This window comes from Paramacrobiotus metropolitanus, unplaced genomic scaffold (genome assembly GCF_019649055.1).
Source record: "Paramacrobiotus metropolitanus isolate TYO unplaced genomic scaffold, Prichtersi_v1.0 Parri_scaffold0000042, whole genome shotgun sequence".
In the NCBI taxonomy this organism is placed as follows: Eukaryota; Metazoa; Tardigrada; class Eutardigrada; order Parachela; family Macrobiotidae; genus Paramacrobiotus; species Paramacrobiotus metropolitanus.
In genome coordinates, this window is record NW_026570262.1 from 1,002,925 (window position 1) to 1,024,853 (window position 21,929).

At 41.0% G+C, this 21,929-nt stretch overlaps 1 protein-coding gene across 1 annotated transcript; it reads left to right on the forward strand.

Moving 5' to 3' along the window:
- The first annotated feature begins 2,032 nt into the window (after window positions 1-2,032).
- LOC129590739 (ecdysone-induced protein 75B, isoforms C/D-like) lies at window positions 2,033-21,875 on the forward strand. The gene is made up of 11 exons (XM_055486092.1): window positions 2,033-2,533; window positions 10,722-11,305; window positions 11,790-11,861; window positions 11,993-12,009; window positions 16,603-16,747; window positions 17,379-17,617; window positions 17,873-18,067; window positions 18,722-18,953; window positions 19,045-19,503; window positions 20,142-20,731; window positions 21,119-21,875. The coding sequence occupies exons 2-11, from the start codon at window positions 11,239-11,241 to the stop codon at window positions 21,368-21,370; spliced, it is 2,268 nt and encodes a 755-aa protein (XP_055342067.1). The 5' UTR covers window positions 2,033-2,533; window positions 10,722-11,238; the 3' UTR covers window positions 21,371-21,875.
- The last annotated feature ends 54 nt before the right edge of the window (window positions 21,876-21,929 follow it).

A 21,929-nucleotide genomic window follows, 5' to 3' on the forward strand; every position in this document is an offset into this window, starting at 1 on the left:
GGAAGCAGTTAAACGAGTTTGAACTGATTTTTACGTTTGTTCATTGCATATAGCCATTATATAATATTTTGCACCTTTTGTTCAATTTTAGAAATATATAATTATGGAAGTACTTATGTAAAAGAAAGCTATTACTGTAGGATTTGTAGCCACTTCTTTTAGCTAGGCTTACAAGTTAAATCAATTGCACAACTACTGTAGTCTGTACGCATTTATTGATCTGGCCACTGTACTTGTACATACAAGTATAGTAGTTTGTTAGTTTAGATTCCATCACAGACATAATCGATTCCCCACTCGGTGTTGCAGATGGGTAGAAAGCAAGCCGACCTTTGTCAGTATTCTGCAATATATGTTGCCAATTAGCTTTGCAAGACAGAAGTATTAATTTTCTGATAAAATAAACCCGCCAAGCTGTCTTTCGAACAAATACACCGGTAGACCGAGCCCAAAATCAGAACACTACTCGTAGCAAAAGTAACGAAATTTTCTTGAGCGTTGAATTGATTTGATAACGATTCCTTGCCAAAAAATTTTTGATTTTTAACTGGTATTTATATATTAGGAAATCGGTGTACAGGCTCCCATTTCTACACTCTGAGTTTTTTTGTAGCTTATATGCTCGTGCTTATTATCTTATTCGTGCGATTACTATTTACGATTAGTACGAGTATGCATTAAACTTACTTAGTTATTTAACACGCTGGTAATGTTTTATAGGCATAAGTATCCATTTTATTGACTTTTTAAAATAAAACATTGAACACCACTGAAACACAGAGAGATCCCATAGTCACCGGCATAGTGCACCCAAACTGATCTTACCGGCTGAAGCTAATATGAGTATGTGAGTATATCATTATGGCCGGCCTGGTCAGCAGCTCGCCGATATTAGGCCAAGGCCAAAAGGGCACCATTTTGACCCGAAATGTTCTCCCTTAAAACTCCAAAAAATCTTTTGATTCTGGCCTTTTGACATTGGCCGTTTTCTCCCACTCGCCGTGGACACTGGATGGGCTGAACATTTCTTCGTCAAGCGGCGTTGATTTGCTAACCAAATGCTTTGTGACTCTCGTGAATCTGACACCTTCTGGGGCAACCACTGAAATAACCGCGCCATAATAAAGCATATTAGCGGGCCGCATTATTAATTATACTCTGTCGATCTACTTAATACAGCTGTGCTGGACCACCGAAAATGTAGCAGAAATGTCGACGGAATAAAAAAAGCTCCGCTGGAGGTTTACACACTTCGAAAACCATTGTACGGCCGCTGTAAATCGGCATTACCCTGAACAATGGCAAGAAGCGCCTCGGCCTAGTGCTGCTTCCGCACCGCTTGTTACTGCAATTAATTTTATGGATCAAGGCCTGACTCTCTTAAACCAGCCACAAGAGTTCTCTGTCGATCTGTGCAACAGTGCAGCCCCAACTTTTCTGCTCTTACCATGGGAATTTTATATAGCTCTGTTGAAGGATAGTCAATCAATGTTGGTGGTTATGTAACTTATCGATAGAAAAAATACTCACTGATGTGTTTCGATGGGCTAATAGCCAACTCTAGCTGACTGTAACGCTCGAAAGGAGGACTTTCCGCTTTCAAATAAGCATGCAAAACGCAGCCGGCTCGCATCGTATCATCCTGCACTCTTCCGTATGTGGCGGTACTACAGTCTGCAGCTGTAGAGCTACAGAATGTGGGTGCCACAAGCGACTCGGTTTGGTCATGGTTTTAGTTTTCACTTATCGGGCGGCCGTGCCGCTTGAGCCGAGCGAGCTTTTATGCAAAACTGTCTGCGAGTTTGCTTATTTATCCCGCAAGCCGCGGTCTCAGTAAACATAAAAAGCACTTTCCTTGCCAAAACGCCCTTCAAGTGCTGACATTGAGGAAGTACCACAATCTAGAACGCTATCCAACGCACAGAACCATTACACAGAATGTACATACAGTACACACACACGTACACACATCCAGCCGGTTTCAGATGGCCCTACACAGGCAAGATTTACAGTTCCAAGTTTTCGCTCCAAACACAGCCTACAGCTGTGTGGTGCATGGTTTTCAAGGCCCTTCGTGTACAAGTTGAACTTGCAGTACCAACACGCATCATCGTTTGCATTATACGTCATAAAATTTGATCGTTTTGTTGGTTAGTAGGCAAGCAGAGTCAGCATGTGTAGACAAGCCAAATCGCGGTAAGGCCCGCTTATCGCAGAAGATCAATGCAGGCATCGTAGACCCTAGCTGCAACTCCACAAGGGCAACTGCGTCGTCGTACATGCATTTGCTCTACTTTTCCTATCGCTCCCATGCAATTCATTTTAGCACGTTTTTCCTTACGAGGCACACGGTGCACAGGATAAATAATAATTATTACTAAACCTTCTATTACGTAACCCCCAAAATTCCTGCCTAATACGTAGCATTTCCGGTTAGCCGCGAAGTGTACAGTATCGTCTGTCATTATGTGCACGGCATTGTGGAATCGCGAAGCAAATTTTACAGAAACCGAAGCCAGGACGCATATTTACGGTAAGCAGACGATCGCGAGAGAGCGCAATAATATAGAAACTATAGTGAAAATATTGGTAGAAAGTTGCAGATGGAAATAACTGAACGATTGGAGAAGTGTTGTGCGCTTTATATACTGTAGTCAGTGGGACAGTGGTGGCGGCGCAACCTTGTTGTCCGTTGCCGCGTCTGTTGCCTTCACGACGGTCCACTAATTCTTATGGGGATGGTGTTTGGGGTGTGTGGTCTGTCCGTTCGCCTTGCGGCAGCGGATTCTGCGGTTAATAAACGATCTCTAATTTGAAGCGGTATTTCTGCATTATCTTGTAAACGTCGGAGCAGCTGTCGTTGCGAGTCTTGCGACAATGGTTTTGTACGCGCGACACCTCGACAGTGAAAAAACGATGGTTGATTATTGCGTATGATGAAAATCAGACGCATAAGAATCGCCATTTGCATTGTCTGAAAGTGATTCAACAGCCACAAAACATCAGATCTAGAGCTGGTCATGCTGAGCAAAAACGCGGCATCCCCAGACTGCTGTAGTGCATGCATGGTGCATTACATAATCTTGCAAGGTTATGATGCGAGTGTTCTTTCAGTAAAACTGTTATGCTGGCGATCAAGGCCAGTTACATAACAACACGCTTAGCGGGATTTCTAGATTGTTTTCGTGCTGATATGAAAATCATGGCTGCTGTACTTCTATGTACATTTGCTTATCGTGAGCTGCTAACGCCTAACGGGGACGTAATGATTAGAAATTCTCGTTTTGTGGAATGTGCACTTGCTGCATGGCTTAAAACTTATAAGTAACACTCCAGAAAAACCATAAATTTTCTAGCTTCTGATAGCTTTGTATAGGTCACGGTGGACCATGCATAGTGAGATGGCTGTAGTATTGTACATATCGTTCGTTTCATTGTAAGCACGTGGCATACGTATTCTGGTGCTTCCTTTCATTTTTGTTAACCCTCTCTTTTTTTTCAGTTGCAGTATTATGAATGCAATTATGCAAATAAATAATCCCTAATAAAATTATTAAGTATTGCACTATACACACGTACCACGAACCGGCATTTCTGCAGTCATTTTACCTTAATATAGATATACAATAGATACTTGTACGGGCTACATACCCTAATCTAGCTGCTGCCGCCTCTGGCCATCACCTTTCATTCTGTTTATGCTTTTTACCGTGTTCGTAATCGACTTGTGAAATATCAAAAAAATTAAATTTCTTTGCACCTGAGCTGTGAGAAGTGAATAATTTGTTTACCTGTTTAATTTAATGCTCCTGCAGATACAGTATACAAACTAAAACTTACCGGTTAGTATACGTCTACATGTATTAGTTGTATATTCTGCTCTTGCACAATTCTACACAAAGTACTAACAAAATAATTACATTTAATTTTCTTTCCTTTCTGACATACCGCAAGAGAGGTAACAGCTGACACTATAAAAATTATGTAACTATTTAAATATTATTAATTTTTTATAATAATATTATATTTTTTATTATAATAAGTGGAAGGATGTTTGCTTCAACTTACGCATAAAAAGATCGTACATAAGTACGGTATAGTTATATGGCGACGTATCGTACTGCAACTGTAGGGTGCGCGCAGTATCTAGTAACAATTTCAGCAAGTTTTAATTCTGAGAAACCAATGTTGTTTGTCGGTTTCAGTGACCTACTTTTAGGTCACATCTATCTGCAGAAGACGCTTTACATTCTTCGATTCTTACAACTTTACAGGAATTACGAATTTACGATTACGCTGATTAGCTGTTTTTTGCCTTTGCTTTCTAAATAAGTGAACGTCCATTTTTATTCGGAAATTACGAGCTGTTCTTCACAGTGTTTCCTTGCGCCGCTTACAATTAGCGCAACGAAGAACTTGGGCATGTTGCTCGTTGAGCTGTGAGTATCATAATATGACAGTCTAGTTTCTTCCTGCAGATGGTCCTGCAACGTTCGTATAGAAAAGCGATCTATACGAATTACATTGATACTAGTACTAGTATACCGAAAACATGCCTGGTATTCCAACGTTTTTTGCGATAGCGCCCGTTGCTTACTATGTTGAAATTGGTTGTGTAACTCTTCCGCTTTGAAATTTTCGCCAACTGCATCACATTTCATGTTGAAGTGTAGCACTAAGTCAATAGGCAGTAGATGCAAGGTCACCTTGAGCTGCCGTAGACATGGTAACGGCCGCCGCACTCAATCGCTGATTTAGCGCTGACGTCACCGCGCAATATGAATAGCGGTATGCTTTTATGTGTATCTATCGTAGCTGTACTTGCACTAGTCTTATCTCGTTACATAAGTACTTATATCGTAATAATTATTGCGCTATGGCATCCGTAATACGTACTGCACGTATACCTCCTTTTGACAAGTACTGTAGACTTTACTGTGTACAAACACAGTACACCTTCAAAAATTTTAATAGGGTCGTCGTAAAAATTAATAATTATGGTTGGTTATTCCATCCTCTGGAAGTATTTTAAGGGATTAAGAACCGAGTTTAAAAACCAAAAGATATTATTTGAATCTTTTTATTGCGAGAAAATATAACCGTAACTACAACACCAAAAATTTCTTGGTATTGATGAGTGATAAATTTCTTACAAGTTGACTACGTTCTATCATGGAATCTCATTACGACAGTTTTGCTGTTCAAAACTGAACAAGAACTGCAAAAAATTATATCACTCAAAACTTCAAAGCACAAACCGGCATATTGACAGAGGATCATGGCAGAAAATGAGCCCATTCGGGAAATACAGATATCTATATAAATTAATAGAAATGACTACTAACGTGGTATAGTTCTGTAGATACTTCTATAGATACTGTACTTATACTATAGTTCTATGTTATTGCAACTTGTTTTGTACTTCTGCATCGCCAGATATTTTATTTTTAGTCGTATTGCGCCAAGTGCCCACTGTCACTCTACAATTAACGTACAATACGTACTCGTACTGATAGATGAAAAAGTGTAGCCTTGCATAATTATTGCTAATTTTGCGAGGCTGTACTACTTAATATTTCTTAAATTATGACTACTTAAATAACATAAACGTAAGCCTCAGACCAGTTTGGTGTCCAAGTTAAAGCGCGGGTGCTTGTAAGTATTATTAGTAAATTCATAATTATATAGATATGTACTGGGTGAAAGTTACCATGATTTCGCCGTAGGTCAGCAACGAAATTCTTCGAAACTGGTAAATTGTAATCCTTATTTTTTTCGCGTTACAAGTCTGTTGCTTGCAAATTAATTAACTGCAGTAGTTTGCACTCCATAGTTTATTATTTGCTGAGCCTGATTATAAAATTAATATCGGTTTGTGTTGGCGACTGTTAGTTGCTAGCAAACACGGTTAGCTATGTTATGCAATTACACCAGATAAATAATTAGCCGCTGGGGTGGGATAAGAAAACTACTAACAGAGCATGCACGTACGGAAATAAGAATAATAAGAGATGTGTCGCCAAATCGAAAGGCTGTTTGTTGAAACCCCCACATGTGTATCTGGCAAATCGTCCTTATGTAATCTGCAGCGATCCGATGAGCTACTGTGCTCCGCCGCAGTATGCATTGTTGTTGTTGGTCCCGATATTTTGGTTATGTAACTCATCGAGTAAATCGATTGAAAAAGAAATAACGAAATTACGTAACGCTTAGCACTTAGGGTTTGCGTGCTGATTGAGCACTGTCGGGCCCTAGACAGGAAACTGATAGTAAGAGAAAATAAATTTGCCTGTTACATAACTAGAACTGGGTTATATTAATGTCAAGCGCTATAAAAAAGACGTTGCATAACAAACAGTAGACAACAAAATCCGTCACATCGTTAATACTTGTTTCTGATAATATCGTATAAGCAAGTTAAAACGTAAAAGATGCAAGTACTAACACAACCTAAACTTTTATGGTGAAAAGTATGCATATATTTATAATTATGTGAAAGTGATCATTTTCTTTCTGCTTTCTGTGGCTACTTATTGCCAAGTTGCCAACTATAGCATTGCGGGTTTACTGTACTTTTTGTAGATTACTTCTAGAGAAATGATGGTTACAGTCATGTACTGCACAATCTCCGACGACTGAGAAGTCTGGAAACATAGCTGGAAAAACTTCATTTTTTGTTTCGGCGCTTGATATATTATTAACACTTTGAAATTACTACCGACATAAATACATAAATGTATGATTTCTCCAGCTTAAACTTGTTCTGTTACACATACTTACATATAATATTTTTTCGTAAGTAATGTAAGTAATTGAAACATCCTGATCCAGGTTCCGTTGCGCTGAAGCTTTGTACCAATGGAAGAAACCTAATCGGACATATACAAAGTAATTACTAGCAAGGTTGCAAATACGGGTACGAATGCCACTGCTACAATGATACTGTTAAAATATACGTAAAATTTTACATCTCTTACTTATCACATGATACGTATTACCATATATGCATGAATCAGCTCACTCTGGGCATATCCGAGAGTAGATAAATTTATAACGCGTCGTGGATGACTTTATGAATCAGTGTATGAAACTTATTAATTTTGTTACCCTTCGTAGAGAAAAACGTGCGCAGTTTTATGTCATTCATGTCTGCGAGTAGTGTTGCTACGTCTTACAAGTTTGTAGTTTTTACTCATTTTCAGTATCATGCAAAACATGATTTTGTGTTTGAGCGGTACATATCGCAATTCTAACTTGAGTAGATCCCGTAAAAGTACCCGGCACTCGCCATCAAAAATGCAACAAGTTCGCACACAGCATGGATGGAGAAAAGTACCGTATACAAGTACTTATCGTGTTACAATAGTGATACATCATCATCCCATCCTAGCACTTATTAGAAAAAAACAGTTGAATAAAATTTTTTCTTGGTTATATCTTATATCAAGTAAAAAAGTTATGTCAATGCCGCATTTCAGAACAAAGAATGAATGATAGCTCATTTTTCCTACTACTGAGTAGATCGCGGAATTGGCTATATACAAAATAAATCCCGGGGTTTCTTGAAAACTAAGCCAGAATTCGTAAGTACGAGAAAAGATTCAAGTCATTTAAGAAAACTTTAAACAACACGATAAAGGGACAATTAAAGGTGACGTTTGCTTCTGCTTCTCTTCTGGTCAGGTTAGGGCGTGGAGAACCTGCCACCGAATTTCCGCGGTTACTGCAGTGAGCAATGAGGCAACAGAACTACTGCAGTATTTATAAACATAATCATATAGATATTTACTTATGGTTAGTACTTGCTGCAGCTGTACCATCCTACTGTAGTATGATCGAGTTAATTACTGATTATGATGAAGTACTTACAACTACAGTACTTCATCTATTATACAGTAGATTGGATTTTTCCTCATTAATGGTTTCTCATGGATATTTAGGAAACTTTACCAGTAGTGGTGCACCCATAATGGAGAGTGAAAAGTTAGAACTTCGATTACAATAATAAAATGAGTACTTGAAGTACGCTAATTAGAATATGCTTCTGCAAAATTAGTTAGGTTGTAACAATCGCATTTTGCAGTACATATTAAGATTCTCCATTACCGATACTGTATTGTGTAAGCAACTTTTTATTAAATCTGCCGTAGGCTATCACAAATTTAATTTTGCTAATTGCTGATACTGTGACAATGTGTGCACTGTGCATTCGCTAATTTCAAAAAATTTATATTATGTGAAAGAAGTGACGTTTGCTTTTATAAACGTTTGTGACTTTGGTACTGCCTGACAATGTATGTATGTACGATACAAGCCCAATTGAAAATGAGTTGCGTAAAGAAGTAGCGCGAAATATAGATTTATGGGTTGCGACATTTGTAGTGTACTGACTTTCGCTACAAGTCTTTACGCAACCCATTTCCAATTCGGCTTGTGTCATTGTCCATATTAACGCATTACAGCAAGAGTGTTACCGAAGCTTTGATCCTAATAGGATTTTACTTTTCAGCAACATTTTTTGTTATTTTTTTCAATACCTTACTTTTGGAATAATTTTTAGTTTGCCGCAAAATGACACTGGAGACAAATAAATCGGACCGATGCTATACTATCTGTACAGTAGATTTAACCGACAATACATGTCCAAGCATAAACGTGGCAGCTAAAATTATAAAGTACATATTAACCTAACGCACAGATCGGAATTAACTCAAATTTTGCATATAATGTTTCGCTACTGCCTTTCGGCATACAATTAAGTATCTGTATGCCATCTTCAATGTACAATATACGGCGTCAAGAGATGTACAAGATACGAGTACGTATACTGGCATAGATCCAGGTAGCTAGTACGCACAGTCGATCGGAATTGCTTTTTTGCCTATGTTTACAAAATTTCTGAAAAACGAAAGACAGCATCCTGCTGTAGATTCTAGCCATATTGTGCCTTCAGTACCTCAGCTCCCCCGATAATAGAGAGCGCATAGTGTTTCCGATGAAATGACTTCTGAAGTTCTGCAACCGTTTTTCCTAATCTATATGCATGCAGCATACAGTTTTTCAAAAATTGGGATCGTTAGAGGTCACAATAACTGTGATTTAAATATAAATCGCAGTTGGCAAACATGACAGTTTAAACACGTAAATGCTTTCTAATACAGAGAAAGTGGATGACTAATGATAATTATATGAAAGAAGTAACATTTGCTTTTGTAGCCAGAACAGTTAGGGTCAATGACTGGCACACATCTCATGATTATAAATTCGTGTGGACATTATTAGGGCATTAAAGACCGGAAAAAAATTAGGGCACACGTCAGAGTCAGCGCGGGTGCTTATCGTGATGTTCCACATTATGGAGATACACAAAGCCGAATCGCTAGGAATTGCGTTTCTGGTTCTGGAAAATGGGTTTGCCGGCAGATATAGTGTTTGCTTACCTGAAACCATTAACCTGTATTCCAGATCCACATGACTGCTTTTTCGAGATTTTTGTTGTTTTTTTAATTCTGAATTCCCGTGATTTTGAAAGTACAGTACTTACAATTCTGAATACCCGCGATTTTGAAAGTACAGTACTTACAATTAGCACAAGAAGTTCTCATTGTAAGGTAATGACATCGCCTACTGGCTGCTACGCCCTAGTTTACAAAGAAAATTAAGCATCGACAAAATTAAGATGGATGTGCATAATACAGTTTTTATCTAACCGACCGGGATTTAATGCTTGAAAGACATGATATAGATATTCGATACTTTATAAAGCAACGCTCGCTATTGTTTAATACATCATAATTTATCATTACAATTTTTGCAGTTTAGTTTCTGTGCGACCGGTGGTAGGTGCGTCATAATGCCGCAAAAATTATAAATTGTTATTGTCAAATGAAACAGACTTCAGAAGTTTCTAGTTATTGCGTGTTGTCGTTTTTTTGGGTCTTGACCGGCGAGTCAATGTTCGCTGCTATGTTTGTGGATTTAAATAACTTGACCACTGATCTTGCTTGAACATAATCGGTGGCCGATTGCGAAGCACGTACGGCGCAAATCAGAACAGGTTACGTAAACCATACGTCTATTCAATATCTGCAGAAGTATTGTATATTTGTACTTACCTCTGTGTAAATTTAACGGTGGAGTAATTAATTGAGCAGTTTTTGGATAGTCTATACGTAGATAAGCACCATATTATGCACTATAAAACGATTTCAATATAATTCGGTTAATCTTTCTTTATACCAACTGATGTATCGTTTTCGGTCTGCAGAACGGCACATTGGGACAATTAATTTGTATGGAAGATTAGGTATCACATAAATCAATAATTATTCACTCATCGATGGATCGTGTCCTGTAAAAAACTCTCGTTAGTTTTGTGCGAAAGATATTAGCCCAAAGTTTCACGATCCCGTTAAAATATGCTTGTCATTTGCACATGTTTGTTTGTATTTTATTTGGTCCAAACAACATCTTCAATATTACCAAAATAAAAGCACTAGTATCGTGAAACTTGCATTTTGAACCGCGTACTCTGAATCTGGGGCGTGGAGATCCTTCTACCGCTTCTAGGTCTGGCGTGTTTAAAGTTTGTGATAAAATAATGGTTCGGCGTATTTCCCTCTGCAACTTGGTAGTTTGTGTACGAGTACTTGTTGTTTGCGTACCACGTTCCCGGTATCTGTGCCATAACTGACTAACCTAGAGATTACACTTGGTTGTAGTGTGAATGAACTCTGGTGACCAGTGCGCGTCTGCTCTGCATCGACAAGAACAGAAGAGAGAACAGAAGCCTTGGCAGTGAATAAGAGAGAAAAGAAAATTTGATAGACAGCAGAGCGGCACATTCAACACAACCGTATCTTCTTGTTTGGTTGCCAATTGAAATATGGTGTGGTTAGTGTGGCACCACGTACAGAGAATTCGGAACTAAGCCAAACGTCTGCCATTGGGCCACCGGATCGCGTAGTCTGCACTAAATATCTCACCACACCGATAATCTCCCAGCCCGGCATTATTGTTAATCTGTTCACCCGTTTTTGTCGTGTGGTGAAGCATTTGGAAGCACAGCTATAGTGCTAGCCCGAGCAAATGGACAGTGGATATCTTTGTTCTTATCGTTTGTGTGCAGTGTGTGGCGCGAGAAGGATTGTTGGAATCCTTGGGAATACAACCACTATCTGTGGCTGACTTGATTTGATTTCCATTTTATTGGTTTTGTTTATGTGGAATTAATCCAAAATGGCCAAAAATACTACGAATTCTGTTGAGATGGCGGGAAAGCCAACCGGAAGCGACCTAAAAATTGGTAAGTTCGTTTAATTGCTTACTATAGCACTCATACTGTACTATGTAACGACCGCTGTTCGGCTCTTCCCGTTACGCTGCATACACTCACACACCTGTGCTAACTTGGATTACGTGTTTTTGGGAACAGTAGAACTGCGAACACAATAGCTTGCATGAACGTAAGGATTTGATAACCTACTATGAATCGCGCGAACGTTCCTCTCGCTGAGTTTCGCTTTCTCTGGTTCGCTGATCTCTATGATCCCTGATCTCGTTGATTCAACGGGCATTTGTGGTCGCAGGTGTAAAAATATAGGGCAGTTCCTCGCCGGCTTTGAAATGCGTTTATGTAAAGCGATACATACGTAACCGATGTGAGAGGGTTTTATTTGATAATTATATCAGCCGGCAGATCCAAGGATTGTGAAGCGCTGGCACTTTTCCCTTGTATTTCAAAGGCTATCGGTATAATTATCATCTCAAAGACAAACTGGCTTTTTTAGATTTCGATGGGACAACAGTGTTGTGTCGGGTCTGTGGAGACAAAGCGAGTGGTTTTCACTATGGAGTGCATAGTAAGTGTAAACATTCTGAATATCCTTTGAACTTGATTGCATTACTGTTACATATTTAATAAACTGTATGTATAAGTAACAGAACGATATTACGCTTTTAATCTCACGTTTGGTTCTTATCACTTTTCCAGGTTGTGAAGGATGTAAGGTATGTGTTCTGTGCATTAGCACGATAAAATCAGTGTTTCCAGAAAAATTAAAGACGGTAGATGCAAATTGGCACACAAGCAGGTCCAATCGCGGAACAGTTTTCCGACTACCTAAATTCTAGCTGATTACGTCACATTGTCCATGTTAAGAACTTCACTGTGGTTCCGCAATGAAAGTGACCATGAACTTCACACAGAAAATCACCTGAAGTCGGGAGAGTAGACAGTTCTGAAGTGTGTCTCTCGGCCTCTCTCTCTGGCTATGTGGTGAGGTTGCGTAACATCCAGTAACTTCTAAACTTGGATGCAAGCTAGCATCAGTCAGACAGCTGATGCGCAGTGCCGCAGTGCAGGGTGCAGCTTGCAGTCGGCAAATATCGACAGAGTTTAACGGGAAGGTGTGCCATGATGGGAACCGTGCTAAGTGCTGACGAAGGGAAACTTTTCGTACATGTTGTATAATTTGTTTCTGTATTAGAAGATTCATTCATCAAAAAAGTTATTTATTGATTGTATTCAAACCGCAAATATGTTTTGCTGACAGGCATAATTTATCTTACCTTGGCAATGAAAATGGAGTTTTTGTCAGGCGGTCCATGTTCGAACGAATGCCTTTAGCGAAATATTTGAATTAATTTGTCTGCGGTGAATGCTGACTGCCGCATTATGCATAAAGTATTGGTGTCTATGACGCAGTACTAAAAAACTGAAAAACATCTGAATCGAAATATAAAGTTGTTATCACCTATAGCAGTGTTTTTGTTGTCTCGTAAAATTTGGTTTAAATTTATTTGAATTTTTGTTGAATGCTTTTCGAGATCGTGTGTTGTTGAACGCTCGTTCTTTGTTATTTTTTGTCTGTGTAGGCCAAGTAGACTTAAAAAGTTAATTTGTTTTCTCCAGGACAGTTGCCCGTTTTTCGCGAACTGGATTTCTAGTTCATGTGATGTCAAATGGCCGGATGGCGAACTGGGCGTTGTTATGCAAAATCTTGGCCGACATTTTCGGTCCGATTTAAATCTGCGATTAGCCGGCGCATATACATAGACTACCCGTACAGAGTTAGTTGCGATTTGTTGTTCTCAATTCCGCCGTAACTTTATGACCAGTGTTGTTTGTGCTGGAAAATCACTGAACTTGTCTTTTAAGCACCAAGTTCTCATTGATAACAGTCCACACAAAATATTGCGGGATCGATTGGTTCGCGCGCTCTACTTTGTTGACCTCGTTCGGCGAACGCGGGGTGCATTGCGCAAAATTTGTTTTTGGATTTCTGTAGTTGACACATTTCTGGAACGATGCTGGCAACATTGGGGATCGTTTTATTGCCCCTTTCTCCATCGTAAAAAAATCCTGATAGCGAGAGAAATAGAGACATATGGTAATGTTTTGTTTGCGCGCCGGTTAAAGAATGTGGGTAAACAAAGAATTACGTAAAGCTGTAAACGATTCAGTTGATCGCCGCATCTCTCATTGCTTATTCATTGCTAGGAAAGGAAGGCGAACTCTTATTTCTGGTTAAAACAATCTAGAGATTTTTGACCGGAACTCCACAGTGAAACACCTTTTGATGATTGCGCTGTAACCAGAATCAGGCTTTTGTATCAGTGGCCGGACATCGACCCTGAAATTGACCCCCTCTTGCTGCATCGCTCTTGTTGCACAGAGAGAAAAGCTTGAGCTGATAGTACGTATACATATTGTGGCGTTACGCCTGCCTGACCCACTGGCTGACTGCTCTGATGAGTCTGATCTGCGCTATAGCTTTGGCCTATCTTCTGCTGCGCGCTTTTCGGCAACCGAGTCACTCGATCGGTTCGTAGCAAAACGGACCTTATACAAAAAACAGAAAGAATAATTAATTTGAATTTTAGATAGAAAGTTCTAGCATTTAAAATTTTTTTTTGTGAAAGTGTGCCATAAATTGTGGGATCCTGTTAAATAAAATCGTATTGCGAAAATTTGTTAGTTACTCATAGGTTTCATGGTCAGTCAATACTTCCAATCGTTTGCTGTTAATTAAAAAAAATTAGCTGGGACAAGCACGAGTAATGTAGATTGAGCGCATTTTGGTGCAGATTTTCAAATCGGCCACAGCAAAGCATTGCCGCGCACCTTGTACCGTAGTAGCCCATTGTGCCTTTACGGCGCAGATAAAATCAAGCACGTATAGAAATATCTGGACACTGGTCAGATGTCGAAGGGCTTGGTGAAACAGGAAAATTACCCAGCAGCCTTGAGAACGAAAGCAAGGCAGGAATGCGTCAATGACCGCTGGTTCACTCGAGTGACCACTGTCCGGTCAATGGCCACTTCGGTTTCGGCCAGGTCATTGAACGGTGCGGGTGCCATAGATTTCTCTAACCAGTTTGAAATATTAGTCGGTCAGGATGCCCCGCTTTGAAGTCGCGCATGTGTAATCATGACCTGACAATGAGCGAGCAGCGCAGAATCTGTGCCGTTGCAGTTTTACTTACAATAGCTTCACAATTATTTATAACTTATTTGCCCGCTTTTTGATTAGCCCGACTTTAAAATCATCAGTGTTATGCAGCGCAAAAAAATTCTGCGTAAAGCGGTTCCACTTACTGAAAACTGCACAATAGTAAAGATTTCGCTCCGCTAGTCGAACTGATAGATCCTTTTATTAAATTTATTTGAAATTATTAAAGTTAGTTTTACGCAAGTGAACTTAATTAAATACTGTATTGAAGGCTAGTATGGGCTTTTCTGACCAGTACAACACGCATTTCCCGTTATTAATTTGGAATTCGTTGGGATTGTATTAAATAGAAGGGTAAAGGATTTCTTGCGGATTTGCCGGTTCAGAAGTGATTTTCCCATATCAGCAGCAATGCGGCAGTAAGTATAATTAATTGTGCGTTACAGTGCTCATACTTATATCGCAAGAGATGTGAGGTACTTGTATTCAGTGAACGAAAATTTTCCACCGGGAACTTCCGGTCCGGAAGTTACGAGTTATTATTTATTTTGCCGCAGTAGCATAGTATCTGTAGCATGATATAGTACTGACGCTGAGATATTAAAAAGGTTTTGAGTTTTGCCTTGATATATATATGAGGCAGTGGGCTAACATTGTGAATAAACGTTTGAATTTGTTGAGGCGAAGTAGTTATCCACGCCCTCATGTGGTTTTTTGCCACTTTTTTGGTCGAATAGGGTAGCTAATATAGATATTTGGCGGAATTATATACGGGTATTCCTAAACAGCCACATCGTTGAAGGTGAAGCACGTGTTTTCATGACTTTCGCTTACGATTTTGATGGCCAAAGGTTACTGCGTAACCTGTCCTATTATTGGCAGCGTGTTAGCCATTGGTCAGCGGTGTATAATCGGCACTATGCCCGGCCCACGGGAAGACCGTATAAATACCGCTGCTGGAGTGAATTTTCCTACAATTCCTCTTTTAGTATAACTGCCATAGCCAAACGGTCTTTTGACACTTTGGTTGCAGTATTTTTGACCAAAATTGTGTGTGTTGGTATTTTTTATTTTTTATGTGTTGGTATTTTTATGCTCAGAAATTAAAAGCCGAACGGGATAAAAACACTGAAGTGTCGTTGCGTACGCGAAACAATAATGGTCGGCTAAATGCATCAAATCTTCCGGTGCCAAGAGGGTGACCGCTAACCAGTATCAAGATCGGAGATTTACCTTTTAATACCGGAGTAAAATGGGATCTGGTTGTACGGTGCTTAAATATTTGACGCCGTTTGCAAGCACTACGAGTTACGAGTATCCCGATGTTCCCACATTTAGTACAACTAGGGTAGTATTGCAATTCGAACATAACATGCATAAGATGCACTGGTAAAATGGTCATAATTTCCATATAGAACGGGTTCTCACTGATCCCACCCTGTGTCGCTTAATTCTTGATGCGTGCGTGTAAACGTGGGTTAAATAGCCTGGTCAAGATGGAAGACAATAATGCAATAAGGACGAACGCCATCGATTGTCCTGCAGTGCCGATATTTTTGGGTTTGAGAGCATTGTATAATGTTGAGATTAGCCGAAGGCTGTGGATTGATGTAGGGTGATTTCTCATGGTAGCTGCTGGCGCTGAAATTGGGAGGACCTACAAATAAAATGGGACGATCATCCCGGGTTCAGTGATCTATGTAGGTCAACAAAATAATAGCCTAATACAACAATTTATCTAACATATGATGCAAGAGTTGGACAGATTGGGGTCGTGGCCGGGAACAGTCAGCTACTGTTGCGGAGATGGAGAGTCCAGTTCGACTACGTAGTCGCGCTACGCACTTGTTCAGTGAGGATTTTTCATTGGTGTGCCGGTCAAAACGGGATCAGATCAAACACAATGTAATAGTACGTACAAGTGGCCTTGCAGGATTCTGGGTTATCATACTAGTATTATACGTAATACACAGATCGGGCGGGCTTTCTTAGTCTGTTGCGCCGAAAACGAAGTGCAGGGCGAAATCAATGGATGGCGCGGGTAAAGGATGAAATTGTAAAACGTTTAATCGTTCAGCTAGTGTGACAGTAGGGGTTTGACGACTAACCACCGGATGTTTGGTGTTGACATTGGCGTTCGTTTATTCAGGGATTCTTCCGGCGATCCATCCAGCAAAAGATCCAGTACCGGCCCTGCACGAAAAACCAGCAATGCGCGATCCTGCGCATTAACCGTAATCGCTGCCAGTATTGTCGATTGAAGAAGTGCATTGAAGTTGGAATGTCGCGTGACGGTAAGTAGGCTCTTGCGGAGTTCTTTTGTTCCCTTCTAATTAAGCTAATTTTGATTCGCGATTTTGTGGAAATATGACTGCACGTTGTTGTTTCATGGACATGGCTATGTGTAGGAGCGTTGAACGACAGTTTCTTCGTTCATGGAAATTGAACTGTGTTTTGTTTAATTTTTTGCATCACCTTCTTCGCAATACTTTGAGTCACTCAAGCATTACAAAAGTGCTTAAAGCGAATTAGGCGAACTAACGATCCTTAATGCTGTGTCTGGCGGTGGTTTTTCACTTAAAGTTAATGGCGTGATTTATGACTGGAATTTGGTGTGATGATATCGATTTAACACTTAATCTTTCTTGGATATGCAGGTTTTGATTATGAAATATGTAGTTGTTTCTTCGCCTTCCAATAAATTATGGGACTTCAAATCGGAGAGCAAAGAAATTCATAGCAAGTCTCGACTGGGCTTATGCTAATCATAAGAACATAAATTAAGCAGTCAAAGGAAATTAACAGTAAACAACGTATAATTTAAATTGCTTCTTACTACGCTAAGACTTGTATTAACAGTAAGTTGTATGTAAAAAGCTAATCAAATTTTTATCAAAGAAGCTAATCAAATTTTTATCTTATTAGCTGTGCGGTTTGGACGTGTTCCCAAACGGGAAAAGGCTAAAATTCATGCTGAAATGCTGAAGCAGAGCGCAAAAACGCAGGTGTCTTCGTTATGTGCCGAAATGGACGATCAGGAGAGCCTACTTTCCCTGGTTGTCAAGGCACACGAGGAAACGTGCGAATACACTAAGCCCAAAATAATGGGCATCCTGGAGCAATGGAGAGTGACGAATCACCTACCCGAGCTTTCATCCATAATCGTGAGTACTCCTGCACCGAAATTGTGCCATTATAAAGTTACACTTACTTACGCGTTCCTTAACTATGTAAAGACTTTTCATGGATTCTTGATTAGTCGTCTGTGTCAGCTGGCGTTTGATAACCGTGTGCGGTGTGTGTGTGTGTCACTGATGTGTATGTATGTCGTGGGAAGAGCGTGTATGGCTCTTCCGTCCTAACTGGATGATTCCCGCCGACGAACGGACATTGTATGTATCTGTGTGTGCATTTTGCAGGCCTGCCCGTTGAACCCGTCGTCATCTGTGGCGAGCGCAGCACAATCAGGCCAACATCACTCACACATCAATGGGACAACACTGGATGATTTCTCTGACCGATTTTCTCCTATTATACGCGGCGTCGTGGATTTCGCAAAGCGCCTGCCCGGATTTCTTATGCTGTCTCAAGATGATCAAGTCACTCTGCTGAAGGTAAAAATACATTGTTGAATTTTAAGATTTGTTAAATGAGAACGAACTGCTTTCGAGTTGTGTTTGAAGTGAACCATTTTTTGAACGTGTGTTGTTGACCTAATGAGAGCCAGCGAGAAGTTTCGCAGTACATTTTTAGTACATTTTTTATATTACTTATTGCACACTTTTTGACAATACATTTCTGTGGGAAAATATTGTTAATGGATGCATTTGATGCTGCGTTTGTTTTTGTAAAGTTGACATTTCTTTTGCACAGAGAAAGTTAAGATAAAATTTTGTTGTTAAGTATTTCCATAACAGCGCTGGATAATTTTGCATATTGTGCATTTTTTTGGTTTGCCGTTTTACAATGTAAGAGGACTGCATTGCTATCGTAGATATGATGAGCCAATAGCGAGGCCGCCACTTTACGCAACAGATGTTCGTTGTGGCAATTTGTACCGTTCGCTGGTGTGTACACACTTGACTACGGCCTTGCTAGCGGCGAAACTTTCTCGGCTGTGAGAAACCATGACTGGCGATTGGTCCAGGGTTATTTACTAAAGTGTATTTTACTATACGTACGTGTGTGGCGTATGTAGCTGTTAAAGCAGAGTTAGCAATTACGTTGACCTCATCACCATCATCACCGGGTTGTTTTTTGCACTGCAGGCGGGTGTGTTTGAGATCCTTCTTGTCCGCTTATCCAGATTGTTTGACGCCACAGCCAATTCACTGCTCTGTCCCAGTGGACAGGTTTTACGCCGCGATCTAGCCGCACTGACCGGTAGCAACGCCCGATTCCTTGTTGACTCGATGTTCGACTTTGCTGAGCGCTTCAATCAGATGGATTTATCGGACGCGGAGATTGCTGTCTTTTCGGCCGTGGCACTCATGGCGAATGGTAAGTTACACGGTACCTATACGAATGGCACAGTGTGCGACACCGTCCGGCATAGTAGATCAGCACTCATTGTGTGCGGGTATGCTTGCAGATCGGCCCGGACTGCGCAGTGTGGAGTTGGTAACGAAGATCCAGGATGCGATGAAACGCTGCCTTGAGCGGCTGGTGGCACGCAATCATCCCGAGCAGACGGAATTTTACGCACAGTTAATTAGGAAAATCCCTGATCTCAGGACATTGAATACGTTGCATTCCGAGAAGTTGATTGGTGGGAAGATGGATACGTGCGGCAGTCTGATGGCCAGCACACTGGGCACGACGACGCCCGGGAAAGGGCACGGGAAGCGATGGGCGGGCCGCACCAGTGTGGAAGCGGATAGTCCACAGTCGAGTTTCGGACGCTGTGGCAGCTCCTCACCGCAGTCCCGCTCGCCCACCAGTGTTACATCGTCGGATGCCACACGGGCCGCCGATTCCGGAGTTGAAAGTGGCAGTGACTGTAAATTTGATCTCGATAGCGATGGTGCGCGTCAGCGAGCAAAAGACAGCGGTAAGTGCCTTCGAAAATGCCACTTTTGCTGCGATATGACTTGCCAACCTGAGTCGATAGTTCTTAACTTTGCAATGCAATTTTATATTTTTCATTATGGTGGTGTGCATTCGTTAGCATTAACCTTTTTTTGCTGCTTTGTTGCACTTAAACGTTATCATTATCATTCTGGTTTAATCTTGCGAAAAGGATTCTGTAATTTGTTGTACTTTGTGTAACTATAACCAGTGATACATACGAATACTTCTCGGTATTTACATGGTAATTAGTTACTATGCTCGTCCATATTTTACGTGCAAATTGAACAACTTGTGTTTCTTCTATGGACGGCTTGTGATTTATTCGTCCTACGCCATGGTCATTAATTACATGGGCGCGAGCGTTTTCTTGCGGTTATCTGGGAAGGCCACAAGCATGTCAGATGTGGTCAGTGTGTATATAGTACTGCTTTGACCAACTTGCTTGACCCTGACCTGTAACGACGTGCGCCGGGCAGCCTTGCATTTCACATCTGGTTTTCCAAGGCCGGCTCAGTTAATGATTTAATGGCTGATAGTGGGCTGCTCAGTACAAGATTAGTTGAGCTAATTTTATTGATGGTTTTTTTCGGTATTTAGTTTTTTAATTTTTTTTTACAGCCGATGTCCCAGCTGTGAAATCACCCGACTGCGATATGCCTGTATTAAAACGCGCTCTGCAAGCGCCTCCTTTATCCAATGCGTCGGAAATTTATGCCGACTTGTATCGCACACACAAAAAGTTCCGCGCGGCCCGCAAAAATGAGGAAGCCCGGGCCGACAGCACAACCGCACCCCGGCACAGTCCGGCTCCGTCGCCGCCGGATGCTGTGGGAAGTTTTAAAGAACCGGCTTCTGTGGGAACCGAAATGAAGGGATCCCCTACTACACGCTTACACGCGGCTCTAACCCAAGAATCTCCGATCTCGCCTGTCACGCTGATGCCCACACATTTGCTATCCAATTTTGGAGGCTATTATGGATTGGGCCTGGCGGCAGCGCCGAACCCCGGTATGATGCCGGCCGCCGTGGCGGCTGTGGCCGGATCAGCTTTTACCAAAGCATCACCGTTCTCCTTCGTCTCACCGGCTGCGTTCTATCCGGCCCATGCGGCAGCCGATATGCGCCTGTTACATCACCAAATTGGCAATATTAGTCTGTATCCACAGGCGTTTGACATGTCGCTGGGCTATCTTCCCCTGGCACAACAGGTATGTTTTGTTTATTGTTTATCGTTTCATGAATGATGGTACCGGACATTAATGTGTCGCTATTGGAGTCCTGAGTTGTGAAACCTGGTTAAAACTACATTCTTTGTAAATTTTGCTACTCAGACTTTATGTTTTTCGAACCGTTGACGTGGTTTCCGGTTTTGTTTACATAGAATTTATTGCTTTGCTACGCGGAAGTAATTCCAATCAGAGAGCATTGTTTTACGGGGAATTGTACATAGTAATATTGATATCTCGTTTTCCTGGCCGTGAAACTTAGGCATCGATTAAGCGACCGCAAAACCTGATAACAGTAGACGAAAAAATTTGTAAAAAATTTGGTGAGTACGAGTTTACAGGATGTTAATTATCATGCTTTCCTTGCAGACGCGGATGGCACCGTTTCCAATTTCAGCCATGCATCAATTACAAATGGAAGCTCGATCGCCCACAACGACCAGCGCACCGGAAGTACCCTTTTCGACGCGATCACATGCTTCCACTCCAACCTCGCCGACGATCGGCAGCACAGCGCCGACGAAACGACCAGCATCCGCGATGATCAACAGTACGAACGATGCTGACCAACCGTTAAATTTATCTAAGAAAATGGATTTAAAAGCCGATCCCGGTTGGTAGTAACCGATGTTGCTTATCAGCCCAAAAAAGCGAAACTGCGTGGTTACGCGGGGGAAGGTGGGATGAATGCGCATGTTGCATTTAGCGGACACGTGTGGCCGTTGTACGTACAAATAGCGCTTCCTGTTTCAAGGGAAATCGTTCAGTGTTCACCTATGGACGTGCAGACTGACATACCGTCATCTCTGGACGTTTACACTACCTAGTATTCAAGTATTGCGAAGAGGATTTAACTTCCCCAGATTTTAAGAGACAGACCCCGGATTCTTTTAGAATTGTATTTGGCTTTCTCCCTGGTTTTCACTGTTGTGTTTGTAAAGATTATGCAATGTTTTAGCCCTGCTCTTGCTGAGCACTGCCTCTGCTTCTGCATAAAGTAGAAATTGTGTAGATTTCTGTTTGGTTGGGATACAAGTTATGCTTTGGAGTTTAGTAATAGACGCTTCTTTCTTTCGCGTTGACTGGCTCAATTTTATGTTGTGGTAATAATAATTAAATCGATATGGTTTAAAGCACGATATGAGGACACGTGTAGCAAATTCGGTGTTGTCTTTCTGTT